The sequence below is a fragment of the Epinephelus moara genome, chromosome 4 (assembly GCF_006386435.1).
Source record: "Epinephelus moara isolate mb chromosome 4, YSFRI_EMoa_1.0, whole genome shotgun sequence".
Classification (NCBI taxonomy): Eukaryota; Metazoa; Chordata; class Actinopteri; order Perciformes; family Serranidae; genus Epinephelus; species Epinephelus moara.
Window position 1 is genome coordinate 23,501,325 of NC_065509.1, and position 17,587 is coordinate 23,518,911.

The window sequence follows — 17,587 nt, forward strand, 5'->3', positions numbered from 1 at the left end:
TTTTTTAAACGTATATTGCCAACATTCTGGTGACTTGGCTGAAAATTTCAAGTGGTTCTTCTTCTTTGTATTATTATTATTATTATTATTATTATTATTATTATTGTTATTATTAATATTATTATTATTATTATTATTATTACAGTAGTGGTTGTAGTATTAGGGAGTCTGCATAACATTTGACCAGAGTGAAGAAACGAACCTTTTGATTGACTCTGCCCATTTATAGTAGCGCCTGTTAAAGAGCCTCGTTGTGAAATAAACTAATTAATTAGCTAATGCATTACACAAACCATTATTATTAATTTTACAGCTTGTTGTTATTAAACAGCTTTAGATGTTGAGTGAAATGTGCAGGTCTGAGGGTTCGATTCCCTCTGAGTCACTTCCTAACACTGAAACATGAATGAAATGATGGTAGTGTACTTCAGATGAAGGCATCCAAGAAACATTAAAACCCTCTGAAAGGATGTCAGAAATGTGTCTGGAGTACATGAAAATGGATATATGGAATATTGATTAATGTCCCTGAATACTGTGTGTGTGTGTGTGTGTGTGTGTGATGAGTTGGTGAGAGAGAAGAGGCATGGGAGATGGGGATTTGTGGTGAAGGAAGAAGGAGAAGGAGGGAGGGACAAAAGAACATTTTCACATTTTCCTCTCGCTGATTTGCGTAAACGAAGGGGAGGTCCAGTTGGAGTCATAAACCAATGAAACAAAGAGGAGAGACAATGAGGTTTAACCATCAAATATGCAATGTAGCAGATGAGCACAGGCCACACCAAGTGAGTGAGAGACAGGAGGATTAAGACCTAACAGTGAGTTGCAGTTTTACCCCCCTCTCTTCTCTGAAGGCACTTGTTGAGGCTGAGCAGGAGCTGCACTTTTCTCTCAGACTCAGGAGGACCCGACCCCGTCGTCCGTCACTCTCTGACAAGCAGCCATGGGTTCCATGGTGTGGGGCTGCGTCACTGACTTCTTCACCTACGAGACCACCAAGTCTGTGGTGGTCAAGAGCTGGTCTGTGGGCATCATCAACCGGATCGTACAGCTGCTCATCATCTCATATTTTGTCGGGTCAGTGATGTTTTCTTGCATCTCGTAATTGTCATTTGTTATCTGTCCATCCCAGGCTAGAATCTTTGTGGCATTAAAAGCTTTAAGATTCCTCCCGTTAAAGGATCAGTTCTGTCAGATTACAAATACACATGCTCTTTTAAATCAAGCCTTGCAGATAGTTTTGGTTTTATTCGGACAGGTTAGAGATGTTCTCCTCAAGAATTTTTTCAGAGGAAATAGTTATGCAATAAACAACTACACACCACCTGCATTTGGTCTTAAAATATGTCCCTTTGTTGCTTTAATTTTAAACTAAAGAAAAAGTGAAGTGAAGGTGAAACTGAGAAACACCACCTCAACTTCCCCTTTATTAAACTTTCAAACAACAGAACCATGACAATTGAAAATTGTACTTAACTAATGGAAAGGAAGCATTATCAGCAAAATGTTATTAAAGTATCGAAAGTAAAAGTATTCACTGACCCCTGTTCGTGTTACATTATCATATATCTAATTATTTGAGTATAATTGCTGATGCATTAACATGTAAGAAACATTTTATTGTTTTGTTTACTGGCATAGAGTGAGATCATTTTAACTGATTTATACATTTGGGTAGTTTCAGAGTAACTTTTGCCTGTGGTACAGATACCTCAGAATTGTATAGTAAAGTACATACATGAGTAAATGTACTTAGTATTTTAAGTGCTCAGTTTATCTATAGTAGAAATAGACAGGAAACACAGCTGATATCGAACTGGGAATGTTTTAATGAAATGATATTAAACCAAGGACCAATCGGCAACAGGCATTCCCCAAATTTAATTTCAAAGTGATAAAAATCCGCAGGTAGGATCAGACTTTTTCGTGCTTACTTACATTGCAAGTAAATTTACTACTGAACTTACTTTTAGCCCCAGTTGCACCTCTCATGTATAGTAATCACATTAAACTTGCATATTAAAATATGAAATACAAAAAAGTGATGTGTTTAACAAGACTGCTGCTCTGAAAGTAGTTCAAGATTCCGTAAAGATTTTTTTGTTAACAATCTGGATGAAATAAGTGATCAGTTCGCGGCAGGATGAAAATAAGTATACAGTATATTGTCAATGCTTTGATTCTGCTATCAATACTTTTTTACTTATTTTACTTTACTTTACTTTACTTTACTTTACTTTACTTTACTTTACTTTACTGGCATCCTGAATATATTTTCCACCGAGATGGTTAAAAGAAATTTTTGATACATTCAGAGCTGCAGTAAGTGTTGTTAAACAACCCCGCTTGGGTTTACAAAGAGTGCTAGGTATTTATTTATTTTAATTCTTTTGGAAACTGGGATATTAGCTCTGTCACTTGAATGTAATACATGAGAGGCACAAAATGGGGCTACTTTATTGTTGAACAAAAAAAAAGGTAAAGATATTATTTTATTCGATTTTTCCCTTATTTTTTATCTAGCTTGTCTACGCATATTATCATCTGTCCTGCTGCCTACTGGTGAGCATAAAGTATTAAACTAATACTGAACTAAAATAACAAAACATTAAATGTTATTTTAGATTGAAGGTTAAAACCTTTTTTTATTAAAATAAAATTTGAAGGAGCTGTATATGACATTCAGCGCATATCTATGATTCAGAGTCTGATTCGGTTGTCTGCACATGGTTCCTAACAGTGTGTGAAACCACTAATAACGGCAACAGTGCTGACACAGCTAACAATGTTAATCGGGGGGGAGAATCAAAGGGCAACGGTACAGGATGTTGTTTCCAGTCATAACTGCCGTATTAGCGCAGTGCAGAGCAGCAGCAAATGTATGCAGTTTACAGTGGGATACAGTGGGGTGCAAATACAGCGACTCACATGCACACGCCGGCAGACCATCTACATGAACAACAGAGAAGCTTGAGATCAGAGCGCTGTTACTCTACTATGTCTTTACATAGCAAACAGTTGTTGGCCGCTATACTAATGTTCTGAATGTCATTTGGAGCTGCTTCAAGGCTGAATTTGATATATTCAAAATAAAAAAAGATGGATAATTGTCTCCACAAACAAGACTCTTAATGTTCTCCACTTCTTTAACTAAACTCTTAACCTGCTGTTAACTCTTTTGTGTCTTGTAGCTGGGTCTTCATCCACGAGAAGGCTTATCAGTCGATCGACACCGGCATTGAGTCCTCTGTGATGACCAAAGTAAAAGGCTTCGGTTACCATCACAACCAAGTGATGGATGTGGCCGACTATGTCTTCCCCCAACAGGTGTGTGACCCTGATAACCTCTGACCTTTGACTGCTTTCAAATATCTATCTTGTACTTTGTCTGAAGTTCCCATCAGACGGTCTACACACAGAACCTTTTTAAGGTGCAATGAAAGGTTTGGTGGTGGTTTGGGTGCATGTGAGTTGATAAAGCCATTGTTGGTGGAGATCAGTTTCATGATGAACAAGCTGTGTCTCAGTTTATGAGCTGATCCATTTATCTATGTGCAGCACATTCTGTGAGACAATACATAAACATACAGTATGCCACAAATGTTCTGCTGTGTTTCAGGGCGCAGGTGTCTTCTGCATCATGACCAAAGTCATCATCACACAAAATCAGTTTCAAGGAAAATGTCCAGAGGTGAGGACACATTCAAATCCATTTCACTGCTTTGTAACACTTCCCTTTATCTACATTAATGACCAAATGTGGCTTTTGTAGCCAGGACGCTCCATGAAGATGTAAGGCCTGGCAACTCAGGACCATATTTATAATTTTCTTTTTTTGCAAGGCTTTTCCTGATTTTTATTTTTCCAGTTCATGTCTTAACTTTTATGCTTATTTTATTCTTCTATATGTATTGTATTTTATTGGTGTACCTGATTTTAGTTGTCTAACGTCAAAGAACTCCAATGCAACCATTTATTTGAACATATAAAGACTGACATAACAGCAAACTGCATCTAACAGTCACCTGGCCAACATTTACAGTTGACAAGGGCAGGTGTTTTAAATCAGGGCAATCGTAGAAATAAGGCTCTTTTCATTTCTCTGTTTTGTGCCTCCTCGTCTCCTCTTTCCTCGATCCTCAATCTCAGCACGCTTTCTTGAAGGATGTCTCACTTAACCAATCCTAAGTCCTGCCTCCCTCAGTTAGGTTGCAACCAACCTGTCTGTCATTTTCCAAATCTCATTAATGTTACCACAGAAAAAAGGAGGAAGCAAACATATATTGGTTATCTGATAAAGTGGCTTTCTAATGAGTCACTACATTGTTGCATGTCAATGAGACCTGATTTACACGTACAGAAGGCAACAACTTTTCAGTTCATTCATTGACTCCACACATTTCTCTGGATTTTCTTTCTTTCATTACTTACATTCAATACTGCTTGTATCGAGAGACCATCAAGCAGAGTTGGGTAGCTTAATCGCATTGATTATCGTTTCACTATCTTCTTCCCTGATGCCATGACCAACGTCAAAAATGGTGTGCTTCCCAGGCACGCAACACACCTGGCTGCATTTCCCTGCCGATCTAAATGAAGCCCTGTTTCTATGCGACTGAGACATGTTAGCTATCTAGTTAGCTAATGTTTTGCCAACATTAGCTTAAGATGTGACTAAATATATAACGTCCCAGTCCCCCACAAGCCTAGCACGAAGGACATCAAAGTGTAACAGAAAAGGGGAAAGTTGACTGAGCGTCTGCCGAGTTCAAACTTGCTCAACTGTTACTGGAGCACAGAGTGAAAAGGGGCGGGACTTCGGATAGGCTAGTTCCTAAAATGCGTCTCAATGAGAGAGGCGTGACGAGTGAGCTTTGAAGACAGAGGAGGCTCGCCAGAGCGAGGAGGCACAGGTGTATCCTTTGCGGAAATCTCTTCGGCGCCAGATGATGCAGCTTTGCCTGGCATCATGTTTAAGTGATGTTGCTTTAAAATGGCGGCTCTGAAGCACGGATGTCTCATTTTGTTTAACGCCTTTTGCCTCGACTCTTCTCTTCTCGTGTCTCTTCCTTGCCTCTCCCTCTTGCATCACACACGGGAGTGACTTAGACGCAAGGAGAAACTGAGAAATGAGAAGAGGGGATAAGTTCTTAGAAAGGCCAGTTCAAGGAAGGTCGTGCAACCAAAACATGGTCACATATGATATCTTATAACTTATTTGCTTCTTCATCTCATTACTGCCATGTGTGATATTGAGATGTTTAATCATTTTGTCCAAAAAAGCTGCACACTTAATCCACATTTACTGAACCAGTAAAAAGGGTGTATGTATGAGGTCACACTTTAAGTTTCTGTGTGTGTGTGTGTGTGTGTGTGTGTGTGTGTGTGTGTGTGTGTGTGTGTATTTCAGAATGGACAGAGGTTTAGTTGTACCATAGATGAAGATTGCCACAGTCATTTTGGCAGCATCCAATCCAACGGTGAGTCAAACTCCTTACAATGAATGTATGAATGACTTAATTTTAAGCAAAATAAAAACTATAGAAAGACTATAGAATGAAACTTACACATAATTTTTAAAAGATGTTAAGATGTTACCCAAACATGTAGATGCAAACTGTTTTCAGGTACACTTAATATCATCCTCCTCCAAACACAAAAAGACTGCAGAGTGTTTGATTAGTTAAACATGCAGAATACCCTCAGAACTCCTCAAGAGTTTGATCATGCCAATTAAACTTTAAAGTTAATAATTGTAGGGATTTGCTGGGGTGGGATTTTGTTCGTAGAAGAATGAGGCGATCCCGGTGAACATTTTTGTAATTCTCAAATCCTATACATAGTGGCTGAAAAAATAACAAAACCAATGAGTTTTGTTCTGTTTTAAACCAAAGATAATCCAGTGGAGCAGGATTTATACTTATGTGTCAAATCGACGCCATAGCTACGGCGTAGCCTGACGTGCACCTTCCCAGTAATGTAATTACACGTTGGCAACGTAGTCCTGTCTATTTTTGTAAGCTGAAACCATTTCCCTCAGTGGAAATGAAGCCTTTATTTACTTTAATTTCACAGATAAGTAAAGTCATATGGATCGTTGTTGATTCTAATGACCAGTAGGAGTTTGTTGGGTCAGTCAGTGGTGGTGAAGGTGGGTGGGAATATGAGCTAAAAACCACATTCACACACTCTGCAAGTGGTGCACAAAGGACTGATATTTTTTATGGCTGCCACTGTTATTGACCCACCAAAGAAAAAAAGAAGACTGTGTCTAGACTTGGGGGGAATCTATCTTTTCATACCTTAATACCCTCCTGACATTTTATATGGTATATGATGGTATTATTGTGTGGCGCAACCCCTCCCCCCACTGCTACGTTCCACAGGCCCTATAAGCTTATTCAGTCTAGTAAATAAATGATACAAACTCATAAAATGTCAAGAACAGTTTTATTAGTTACAACTATACACCTTCTGAATTCAAGATTCTAGTCTAGCCTAAGTGCCTTGTTAACTCATTGTAAATCACTCTTTATTTAGACATGACAGAAACAAAATATAACTCACCAGATCATCTTGGTTAGTCTTGTTAGTCATCTAGATAGTTGGGCCACTGTTCCAACAATCACCAACTCGCAATTAATCCGTAGTTCACAGAGTTAAGCGAGATTTATACGTGTGCAGCAGAGCCTACGCCGTTGTGAGCATTTATACTTGTGCAGTGGTGTGTCTGTGTCACCACCTCCAAAACACTAGTCGGCGGCGGGGTTTCTGTGAAGTGCTGTAAAGTGTAGTTGATTCAAAAGGCACCCAAAACACACATTAAACATGGCTTAATAGAGACAATTTTAAACACAAGTACACAAATCAGCTTCACTATAACTCGCAGCATTCACAGACAAATTATTGTCTTTTGCCGGAGACATTTCCCCCACAAATACAACATGCTAATATTTTTAGCACAAGCCTATGGTATTTTACATTGTATAAATTTCCTCTACACATATGAAGCCAGGATAAATCACACACAAGACTTAAAATGCTATTTTCAATTTTCAATCAATCAATCAATTTTATTTATAAAGCCCAATATCACAAATTACAATTTGCCTCAGGGGGCTTTAGAGCATACGACATCCCTCTGTCCTTTGGACAAGGACAGAGGGATAAGGAAAAAAACTCCCCCCAAAAAAACCCCTTTAACAGGGGAAAAAACGGTAGAAACCTCAGGAAGAGCAACTGAGGAGGGATCCCTCTTCCAGGACGACAGACGTGCAATAGTTCTGTCGTACAGAACAGATCAACATGATAAATTAACAGTAATCTGTATGACACAATGAGACAGAAAGAGAGACAGAGAGAGAGATGCAGGACAGACGGTATTGACAGTAGCTTACAACAATAATCATATGTGTATAATAACAGTAGAAGTATGACGAATGACTAATGATCACAGCAGCATCAGGAGGCATCTGGCAGGACCACGGCACTGTGCTGTGTACTACGTCCAATACAGCGTCAGTACAGCCTCTCAGTATGAGTTTAAAAGAAAAGAATGAGCGTCTATATTTTTGACCGGATTAAAATTCAAACCGTCGGGATTTCTAAATACTCTGTTATACCTAATTGTGTCTCCCCGTAACAGACATCTTTCCTCTCCTTCTGGTTTGCACAACAGGGATAATAACAGGTGTTTGCATTAAATCCTTCAATGAGACTGTGGGTAAGTGCGAGATTAAGGGATGGTGTCCAGCCGAGAACGACCAAGTTAAGATGTAAGATTCACACACACACACACACATACACACACAGACATGTATGCTTGAAAGCTTCAACTGTTGTCCTCACCTCTCCTTCTCTGTCCACATCCTGTACAGCAAACCAATGCTAGATGTGAACAACTTCACCATCTTTATCAAAAACAGTATTCGGTTTCCCCTCTTCGATGTCACTAGGTATGTCACACACACATACACATGCACACACACTCAAATCTTAGCAGCTGAAAACAAATGTGTGGATAATATATAATTATCACACATAACCTGGTACATGCCCCTTTGAGAACTACACAGAAGTTTTTTTTCTAATCATAAACATGAAATTGTTTTCTCTCAGAGGGAACTTTCCCTCCACAATGACGGCCGCACAGATCAAGAACTGTACCTACCATCCGGACATCAGCCCCTCCTGCCCCATCTTTCGTGTGGGGGACATTCTGAACTACACCGGGCAGAACGTGGCCGGCCTGGCAGACAAGGTGGTTATTGCATCCTCTGTCTCCTCATTCCTCCTTTTTCCTCTCAAAATTTCCATAACTCTTCATCCTCTCGGCTAAAATGTTGCAACTGCATAGGACACACACAAAGAGACTGTTTCACTGACATGCATGGAAATAGGAGGATAAACCCAGTGAAAATCAAGTTTTTATCCTTGTAAAGATGTTCTGTGTTAACATAACATATTTGGTGTTGCTTTTATTGACATGAGCAAAATAAGCCGTCAACGCAATGGCTGAGCATTTCCAGCCTTGAACAGCAGTGTGCCAATGACAGTCTTAAAATATAGACAGGGGGCTCTAGTTTCACAGACCGGGCGCGGCGGGGGCGCAGCGCACCTGCGCTTCGCCAACTGGGTGTGGCCAGGCGGATTTTGCAAGTTTGGCACACCGTGCGCCTGGTGCAGCTACTCCTCCATCCCACCTCCGTCCCTCCTACCTGCGCAAGTCGGAAAGAGGGAGGAGAGAAGGCGTGGAGTGGGTTTTACACACATCACACCAATCAAATGAGCCCCTCTCCTCGCCCTTAAATGCGCCGCGCGAAGGCGTAATGAGAGTTTACTCAATTCGCCATGGCAGAAGAGAGCAGCAGCGTCAGACGGCCAAACTTCTCCCAGGAGGAAACTGATGTTTTGGTCCGGGAGGTCCAAGCTCGCAGTGTCCGAATATACGGAACTGCGAGCAGACCTCCACGGGCTGATGATGCAAAGGTAGCCTGGGAGGAGGTCACCACAATTGTAAATCAATGTTGCGTTTCTCTCGTGCGCGCGCGCTCTCTCTTTCTCTCTCGCAGTCTCACTCTGTTTCTTTTCTTTTGACTTTTCTAAGATGACAGATGCTGAATATATACTCCCTATCTGATGCTGTGGCTGTTTGTGGTTGGCTGAGAGGGATGTGAACTCATTAGTTTGCAGCTGTATCAGGTTGGGTTTCCATTACGGGTGCCAAACGTGCCAAACGTGCCAAACGGTGCCAATCCCCTTTGATCTGACATCAGATGTGACAGGACAGTCGATATAGAGATACATTTATGTGCTGATTGCAGATAGTTGCATTGAATAGTGTTTTTTTTTGGGTATTTATTGCATTGTTAATATGCCTGATATTCTGGTTTTGGTGACGTGTGCACACTGTCCGCTGGTCAGCCAAACTTCGGCTTACACCAGCTGCGCTCCCCCTGCGCTGACAGTAGACGTGGTTTCAGCTGGCGAGCTTTTAGCGCACCTTCGGCGAAGCCTTTTGGCACGAAACTGCAGCAGAAGCTGGATCTGTCGGCTCCTCCCCCTGCTGCGCTGCCACACCCATCTCAGCGCACCTCGGTCTGCCAAACTACCAAACTGAGCGCGCCTCGGGTTGCGCTGCTTGAAACTAGCTCTGCGTGGGGTTCGCCACCCTGCGCTGCGCCGGGAAACTAGAGCCCAGGGTTTCATATGTCACATACGTAAGGAAACAATCCCGTCAACTTGCACCTTCACTTCATCTTGTCAGAACTGGTGATCTGGAGCCAAGTTTATCTAGGATTAGCAACACATTATTCCCTGTTTTGACAACGTAGTCAAGCTTAAGGCTCTTGTTTTACTATATAATGACGAAAACTCTGAGTGTGTCTGTGTGTCTGTTCCATGTTTTTCTCCTCACTGACCATGAAATGTGGCACAGTGGTAGAGGGTCATGGGAGGATGCGAATGAAGCAATATTACATCAATTGGCCAAAGGGGGGCGCTATGCAAATTTTGAATGGGCATATCTCGTGCCCCGTATGTCGTAGAGACATGAAACTTTGCACAGAGATGCCTCTCCTCGTGAGGAACAAATTTGCCCCAAGAACCCATAACTTCCGGTTATACAGATTTTCCGCCATTTTGAATTTTTTGAAAAACACTTAAAATCGATCTCTTCCTAGGAAGTTTGACCGATCTTCATGAAACTCGGTGAACATAATCTAGGGACCAATATCTAAAGTTCCCTCTTGGCAAAAGTTGGAAAACTTACTAAAACTGAGCTTCTATAAGGCAATGAATATTGCGGAGGGCGTGGCTCATCACATAAAGGTGTATAACATCTCAAGGGTTTCACCGATCACCACGCAACTTTGTAGGCATATGACCACACATACTCTGAGGGGACCCCTCCATTATTGACCCCATCAAACAAAATGTGGGCGCTAGAGAGCTCATTTCTTATCTAGGCCTAACCGCCATATGGATTTTTACTAAACTTGGTAGGTATGTGGAACAGGACACGACCGATCGCTGTGGCTCCCCCTGTGGCCGAATGTTTTGGGGTTTTTTTCTAATTGTTGGTATGACTAAGTCATGGTATGGTATGCTGTACTCAGTGGGTATGGACTAGTTATGTATTACTCTTACAAGCAGAGGTTTGTCTGCTTGATGAGCACAGTCAAAGATGACCATGTATGTTTGAGCTGCGGGCAGACTCATTTGCATATTCATAGATCTGTGCTTAGAGTTACATCCAAGCCATTTTAAGGCATGGAGGGATATTTTTTTTATGGAAAAATCTTGTGAAGATGTAATTGTGATGAAAGGAGATGTAGGTTTTAGGTATTTAATCAATGCCAGGAAAGGAACTTTAAAATGGAAATGTTAGGGGCAAATTAAATTCACTCCAGTTGAATCACTGTGATGGGTCATTGTCAACTTTGTCCAGTGTGTGAATTCATGCTGTCGATCAATACCACACTGTCCTGGCAGTGTGGGCCCTTGAGGGGACAGAGAGCCAAAATAGGGGTAGCTTATTAGCAGTATTGTACCATTCACTATTATTTAACTTCCTCTGTTGGACTATAAGGCCTAGTCCACACATACACTGCTATTTTTGAAAATGGGGTTTGTCTTTCTTGGTTTACAAAAAAATCTTATCCACACAAGCTCTGTTTAAAAAAAATCTCCATCCACAACTGAAGCAATAGCATGCCAAAGCCATGTCCATCTAGGTCTCGTCCAAAACTAGGAACTTTTGCTTTGCCGTGTCGTGGGAGTGTTGGATTCGACGGAACTGTGTGTTTATGTTGTTTTTAAGAATTTGGGGTCTTATGATTTATGATGGATCTCACCTCTCACCCTTTCATAACCCTATGTTCTGTTTGTGTATCAAGATCAATTCAGTTCAATTCAGCTTTATTTAAAGTGTAAAATCACCATAAACATGGTCTCGAAACACTTTACAGTTTACATAGACAATAATACATAAGAAAAATACAAATTACAAATAAAAAATACAATTTACAAATAAGCACAATTATTTACAAAAACAATTAAAATAAAAACAATTATATAGGTTTGGGGATCTCTGATTAATGAGGGTGCTAGCCTGATTCCTGTCAGAGCCCCATTTACTATGAGATGTAATTGTAATTTGATATCGTTATAAGGTGCTCTGTGATTTTAAATGCCTTTTCTGTTTTCACTGTGTTCCACCCTTGTTTAATATTGTGGTACTGTATGACTAGACAAACATGGCTTCCATTTGTATGCCTCTCAGTTTGCCAGCCAGTATTAAAAAAAAAATACAACTCCCAGAAGGTGGAGCTCCAGCCACCAGGGTTGCACACAGGTGTGTTGCATACAGCCAGTGATTAGACTGAGATTGGTTACTTTTACCAGCCTGTCCATTGCTGCCGTATGTATGCTCTGATGAAGGTAGAAGCAGTATAGTGAGCCGCTGCATAGATGTAAGTGTGCGGAAATATTTTTCTACCAATCTGTACAAACATATTAAAAGTCCTGTTCACAAGGTTAGAACCAGCACTAATTTGGCTAATTTGCACAAAAGGCTTCCTCTTTTGTGACGCCTCACAAAGGAGATAATGTTTTCTGTTTTCTGTCATCACTGAAAACATTTCTGAACATCTTCACTCTGGAAGGGGTTATACAAAATGTGAACGAAAGGCCGTAACACATAATAAAAGACCACGTTTTAAAAGTTACCCGTGTACATGTGGACTAGGCCTAAAATGCTTCACAAAAGACAGTTTGGAGCTAAGCTAACAAGCTAACATGTTTGCTGACTGCCTATAAGTAAGCTTGTTAACTTTATTTTTCCTCTTCAGTAACTTTTTATCAAGCAGAATGGTGTCTAATGGTGCACAAAATGACAGGGCTGGCTGTTTAGAGGTTACCTCAGCAGCGACATAAGTTTACCAACTTGAGTAGTCATTACATCACTGAGCTTCTAGAGCCAAATATTTTGCAGACGCCCAGAAAACCTTTCACTTTACCACCTTCAGATATCAGCCAAACGCTGATTATTACAAGTTGAGCAAATAAAAGCTAAATTCGGAACTCTAGAGGTTTCCTTCTTATTTACCACATACTTACATGTGTCTCCTTTTTCTTCCTTCTCTTTCAGGGTGGAGAAATAGGAATTAACATTCAGTGGAAGTGTAACCTGGACCTGCACATTGAAAATTGTGTACCCAAGTACTCATTCACACGACTGGACGAACCGTTTGCCAAGAACGCCGTGTCCAAAGGCTACAACTTCAGGTAGCGAGGCTGATATTTCCTCTCAATGATCTTTTTATTTGATTTCAGTCTTCACTCACTTTTCTTTCCTTCTCTTTGAATGCAGATTTGCCAAATATTTCAAGACAGAGAACGGGACTGAGTTTCGGACACTTCACAAAGCATATGCAATCCGCTTTGACGTCATGGTCACTGGCAATGTGAGTTGTATGAAACTGTGGTAACTTGGGAATATGTGTGTGGATGTTTGTGTAAATATTTAAAAAAATATTTTTGAACCTAATGTTTTGGAGATTGCACTTAACATTTATTGTAATGATGTTTTCCATTGAAATCGCAATAAGTAAGTCCTTTGATGTTTTATAATGCTATAAATTGTTTCAAACATAAAGGATTACTCACCACGATTGTCAGTTTGGCAGCAACATGGTTGCCACTAAAATCCTGGATAGTGCTGATGGTGCTGCTGAGAGAATTAGCCACATCCCTGAAGGAATACGTGTTTACTTTCTCGCAGATAGTTAGATGAAAGCATCAATACCATTCTTGTGTCTGTATGCGAAATATGAAGCCGCAGCCAGTAGCAGGTTAGCTTAGCTTAACACAAAGACTGGAGACAGGTTGAATCAGTGAGCTTGTGTTTTTGGTATTTGGCTTTTGTTAGGAATAAAAAAATCTAAATGTAATGCTAAGCTAAACAGTTGCTGGCAGTTATAGGGCTGTAGTAAACCAAATAAACTCTAGGCTGACTGAAATTCTAATTCCTCTTCAACCAATTGATTTGCTGGTGGGGAAACAAAGCTGACGTTATCTCCTGGTTAACTAAGTCGGCACTGAGTGTGCTCTACCTGGTTGCTGTGTGTGTCCACCAAAGCATTTTTTCCCAGACATTAACACTTGCATAGGACAAGAAACCTAAACTCTGTGTTCAGGCAAGTGAAATGTCACATGCAGTTGTCTGATCGGGCAACTGAAATATTAATGTGATCTCTGACTTTCATGTAATGTTATCTGAATATTAACTGCATACTACATAATAACTGCATAATACATACTGTGTGTGCCTGTCTCAACACTAAGTGTTGAACAGGACTGATGAGAAAAATCACACATACCGAACACACAAAATAGAAGTTAACACTGGAGTCAACAATGTCGCATTCACCATAGTGTTACTAGCATTAAATATCTCTGGAACACTGGAACGCTTTTTACCCAGGTGCAATTGAATCCCTTTCAGAGGCTGTGAAACAAGCCTTGTACCTTGGTGTCTTTTTGGAGACTTTGCAATAAATCCATAACATCTTCTGTGATTATTTATCCCTCTTCCAATAGAAAAATAAGACTTGAAAAATGTTCAACCTTGGGTAAAACACTGCGCTTGGCACTGTCACTTTTTACCCAGCCTTCCCCTCACAGTGGAGCAGAGGCTGGACAAATACCACAAAGACCAACTGGCACACAAGTACAAGGGCTGAACAGCAGCTTGCACTTTCAGCTGTGAAAAAACGCTTTGGTGAACACACAGCCTTGTGATATTAACACCAGGGATTGTCCATCTAATGAAAATTTGGTCCGACAAGAGCATTTCAGCCAACCGACCAGGTGTCAGTCCTTCTGGCAATAGCTTCATTTTTAACATAAGTGTGAAAGTGGTAACTTCATCAGCTGTAAGAATTTATGCGCTATAACAAACAAGTTGTGCAGAATACTGTTTTAAAAAGTTGAATATAATTATTACTTAATTTACTTAATGTAAATTTTGGGACTGTTTGTACATCATGTTACTCAGACTGACTCCACCTTTTCCAGGCAGGAAAGTTTGACACAATCCCAACACTGATCAACTTGGTAGCTGCCTTCACCTCTGTTGGGCTGGTAAGAATTTCTAATCAGACTAAAGATGATAAAAAAATATTTTTCTTATTGCTGTCAGCTTTGATTTCACCTTTTTTTTAAATCTGTGTCTGCAGGGTACGGTCCTCTGTGACGTTATCTTACTGAACTTCTTGAAAGGAGCCGACCAGTACAAAGCCAAGAAGTTTGAAGAGGTGATGCAGTTTTTTTTTTATACAGCAGCTGCATGCATTTTGTCTGGCAATACATAAAGAGTCTACGTTAGCTTTTAGAGCTTCATCACAGACTGTCTTCTCTATTTTGTCCATGCAGGTGTCGGAGGCTCAGATTGAAGCCTCTCTTGCTCAGAGCCCAGGCAGCCAGCTGTCACTCAAACCTGGCATCAAGAGCTCTTACGACTCTGGAGCCATTTCCCTCGAAGCGTGTGACCAACCTGACCTGTCAACAACAATTTGAACAAACGGTCACCCTCCATTATCTCTCTCTTTCTCTTACAGCCTTAATTGAAGTGAAGACAATGTCTGCACACTGTCCTGTTACTTGCAATACACTCAAACTGATGAAGGACTGAGGATCAAAATGCTGTTTGCTTAATAAAGTTTATTGCAACTAAAAGGACAGCGTGCAGGAATCGTCTTTTCTTCACCTATGGACAATTTCCTCCTACGCACCTGTATACAAGTTTTTTAAGGTGTGCATGAGCCTTCTCATTTTAGTCTTAATGCCCTATTACAAGAGATTCACTACACATTTATTGTCAGGACCTTGCAGTTTGACTATGGCAAGTTTTTGGAAATGGAAAGTCACTGCCATCTTCACATTTTGCAACAGAAGGTTGGAGTCAGAAGAAAAGAATTATTGTCTTCAGCTCATAATAGTAACTGGATCCTTCTAGCCAACTCTTCACCATTTAGATTAGTTAAAACTAAAGCCTTTAAACTCATAGGGAAACATACAGTAGTAAAGAATGTTGTTTTATTGTGCGCAGTTTTAATTTACAAGGCATTTTACGGCTACAATAAACTGCAGCCTCCTGTTTTTCAGCCAAAAATATTAAAGCTGAATGATTTTCCTTCTCATTTCCTGTTAGCTTTGCTCGAACAAGCCGAGATTTTAAAAAACATGTTCAAAAAACAGTGCTGAAAATAAACTATTTGCACAATTTGGAGAATTTCTCTTTCTTGTCATGTCCACACACTCACCAACTGGCCTTTCTCTTTGTCCTGCGCAAATAAAAGCACTAAAGAGTCTCCTAATGGTGTAAAGACATAGTCAATGGTTACATGTGTGTGTGCGTTACTAGAGGGGGCTGCAGTGGGATAAATGCGTGTGTGGTTTGAGGTTTACAAATGGACCATTATTAGTCCACTTCTGGGCGATGACGCACAGTGGATGTTACTGTACAGACTAATGGACTGGTGTAATTCATCCTTTTCCAGTCTGAAATGACATTACAATTCTCTTTTTTCTCTCTGCTTATTTCTCATGTTTACTCCCACAGTTTCATGTCAGACATTCACATAATTATCTCAATGTCTTGCTCTCTCTGTCACACACATGGTGCACATTTTAGTGCCTCCCCCTCCTCTCCCTTGTTTCACTATAAACTGTGACCGGGGCACTAATAGATCAGCTAAAGAGCCTCTTAATGGCTCTGACAGCGATTTACGAGAGAAGATAGCTGTGAAGGGAGGCCGCAGAGGAATTGACAGCAGTTAGCCACCAAGTTTGATGTACTAATTTAATCATATAAATCTGTATAATGCATGTAATGGAAATGACAGAATATGATACACAGAGCCGTGAAGTAGTCTATCTCTCTGAATGATGCCTCTGGTCACTCTGAGGCAGGTCTGTAGCTCGTCTGCGGACAGCATGAACAAACAGTTTTCTGTCTGCTGGAGCAGCGCTTGAAGGCCAAGCAAGGCTGAGTATGTGTGTACACGCACACAGTTCTGCTATTGTAGAACATAACAGAATCTATAAATGTAACCGGGATAATGAGGTGGGGGGACTTGAGTCACATGACTTTACTTGACGGCATGTTCGCCTGCTGCAGCAGGTGCTCCGTCCCCACCGAGACCTGTTTCTGTCCTCACAGTGTGCCGGTGTCACACACACACACACACACACACACATTCTCATTGACTTATTAATGCTGCTGCTTATTTATATCATTGTGGCATATTGATTATGAATACAGTCCATCTGATGCTCATCTTGTTTATTTTTTTTTGCCGTTTCATCACTACTATAAATGCAGCTGTAGCCAGTATCTCATTATCACTGTCCTCATTCATATTTTAAAAAGCTACAAATTATATTCAGCCACAAAATAAGTCTGAAAAGCTGGAAATCAGAGTACAGAGAGTTGTTGCATAGAGATGATACTCCGTCTCATCTAGTTGCATTGGTGTGAACCGGCAGGTTTTTAGAATGTTGCATAACGGTGCGTTGCAAGTAGCTGCCTGTCATGAATCTTTGGTCTGAACTGGGTTTTGGAGCAAGAGTCTGTGCAGTAGCGACCTCCACGATGTCAAGTTCTTGCCCATCGCTATTAATTGTGAGCACAGCGTTTGGCACAGATAGCTGTCAATCATGACATCAAACACACTGTTTACAGCATCAAATAACTAATTGAAACCAAACTTGTGAGAAAAAGGAACAACTGAACACACAGCAGTGTGATAAGAACTACCAAAAATGACATAAACCCTCTTCGGGAAAACTCTATCTGAGGGGTACCTTCGTGTTTTAGTTTGAGAACAGTCGTATGCAAGGACTGCAGCTCAAAAATCAGTGATCTGACCACCACAACACCCAACTTAATTTGTCACCAAAGACCCATAACGAAAGGTTTGTGAATGTGTCTTTTTAGCTAACATCTGGGCCTTAGAGCCCATTTAGCTTATTTAATCATCAGAATTTTTATGACTTGACTTGTGACATGCTTGACTTGCTCAAC

General features: G+C 40.6%; 1 protein-coding gene across 1 annotated transcript; it reads left to right on the plus strand.

Annotated features, from left to right (window-relative positions):
- Positions 1-736: 736 nt before the first annotated feature.
- p2rx3a (purinergic receptor P2X, ligand-gated ion channel, 3a) lies at positions 737-17,563 on the plus strand. The gene is made up of 12 exons (XM_050042003.1): positions 737-1,077; positions 3,192-3,327; positions 3,620-3,691; positions 5,411-5,480; positions 7,679-7,775; positions 7,878-7,955; positions 8,119-8,260; positions 12,650-12,786; positions 12,872-12,965; positions 14,578-14,643; positions 14,739-14,816; positions 14,935-17,563. The coding sequence occupies exons 1-12, from the start codon at positions 944-946 to the stop codon at positions 15,076-15,078; spliced, it is 1,248 nt and encodes a 415-aa protein (XP_049897960.1). The 5' UTR covers positions 737-943; the 3' UTR covers positions 15,079-17,563.
- The last annotated feature ends 24 nt before the right edge of the window (positions 17,564-17,587 follow it).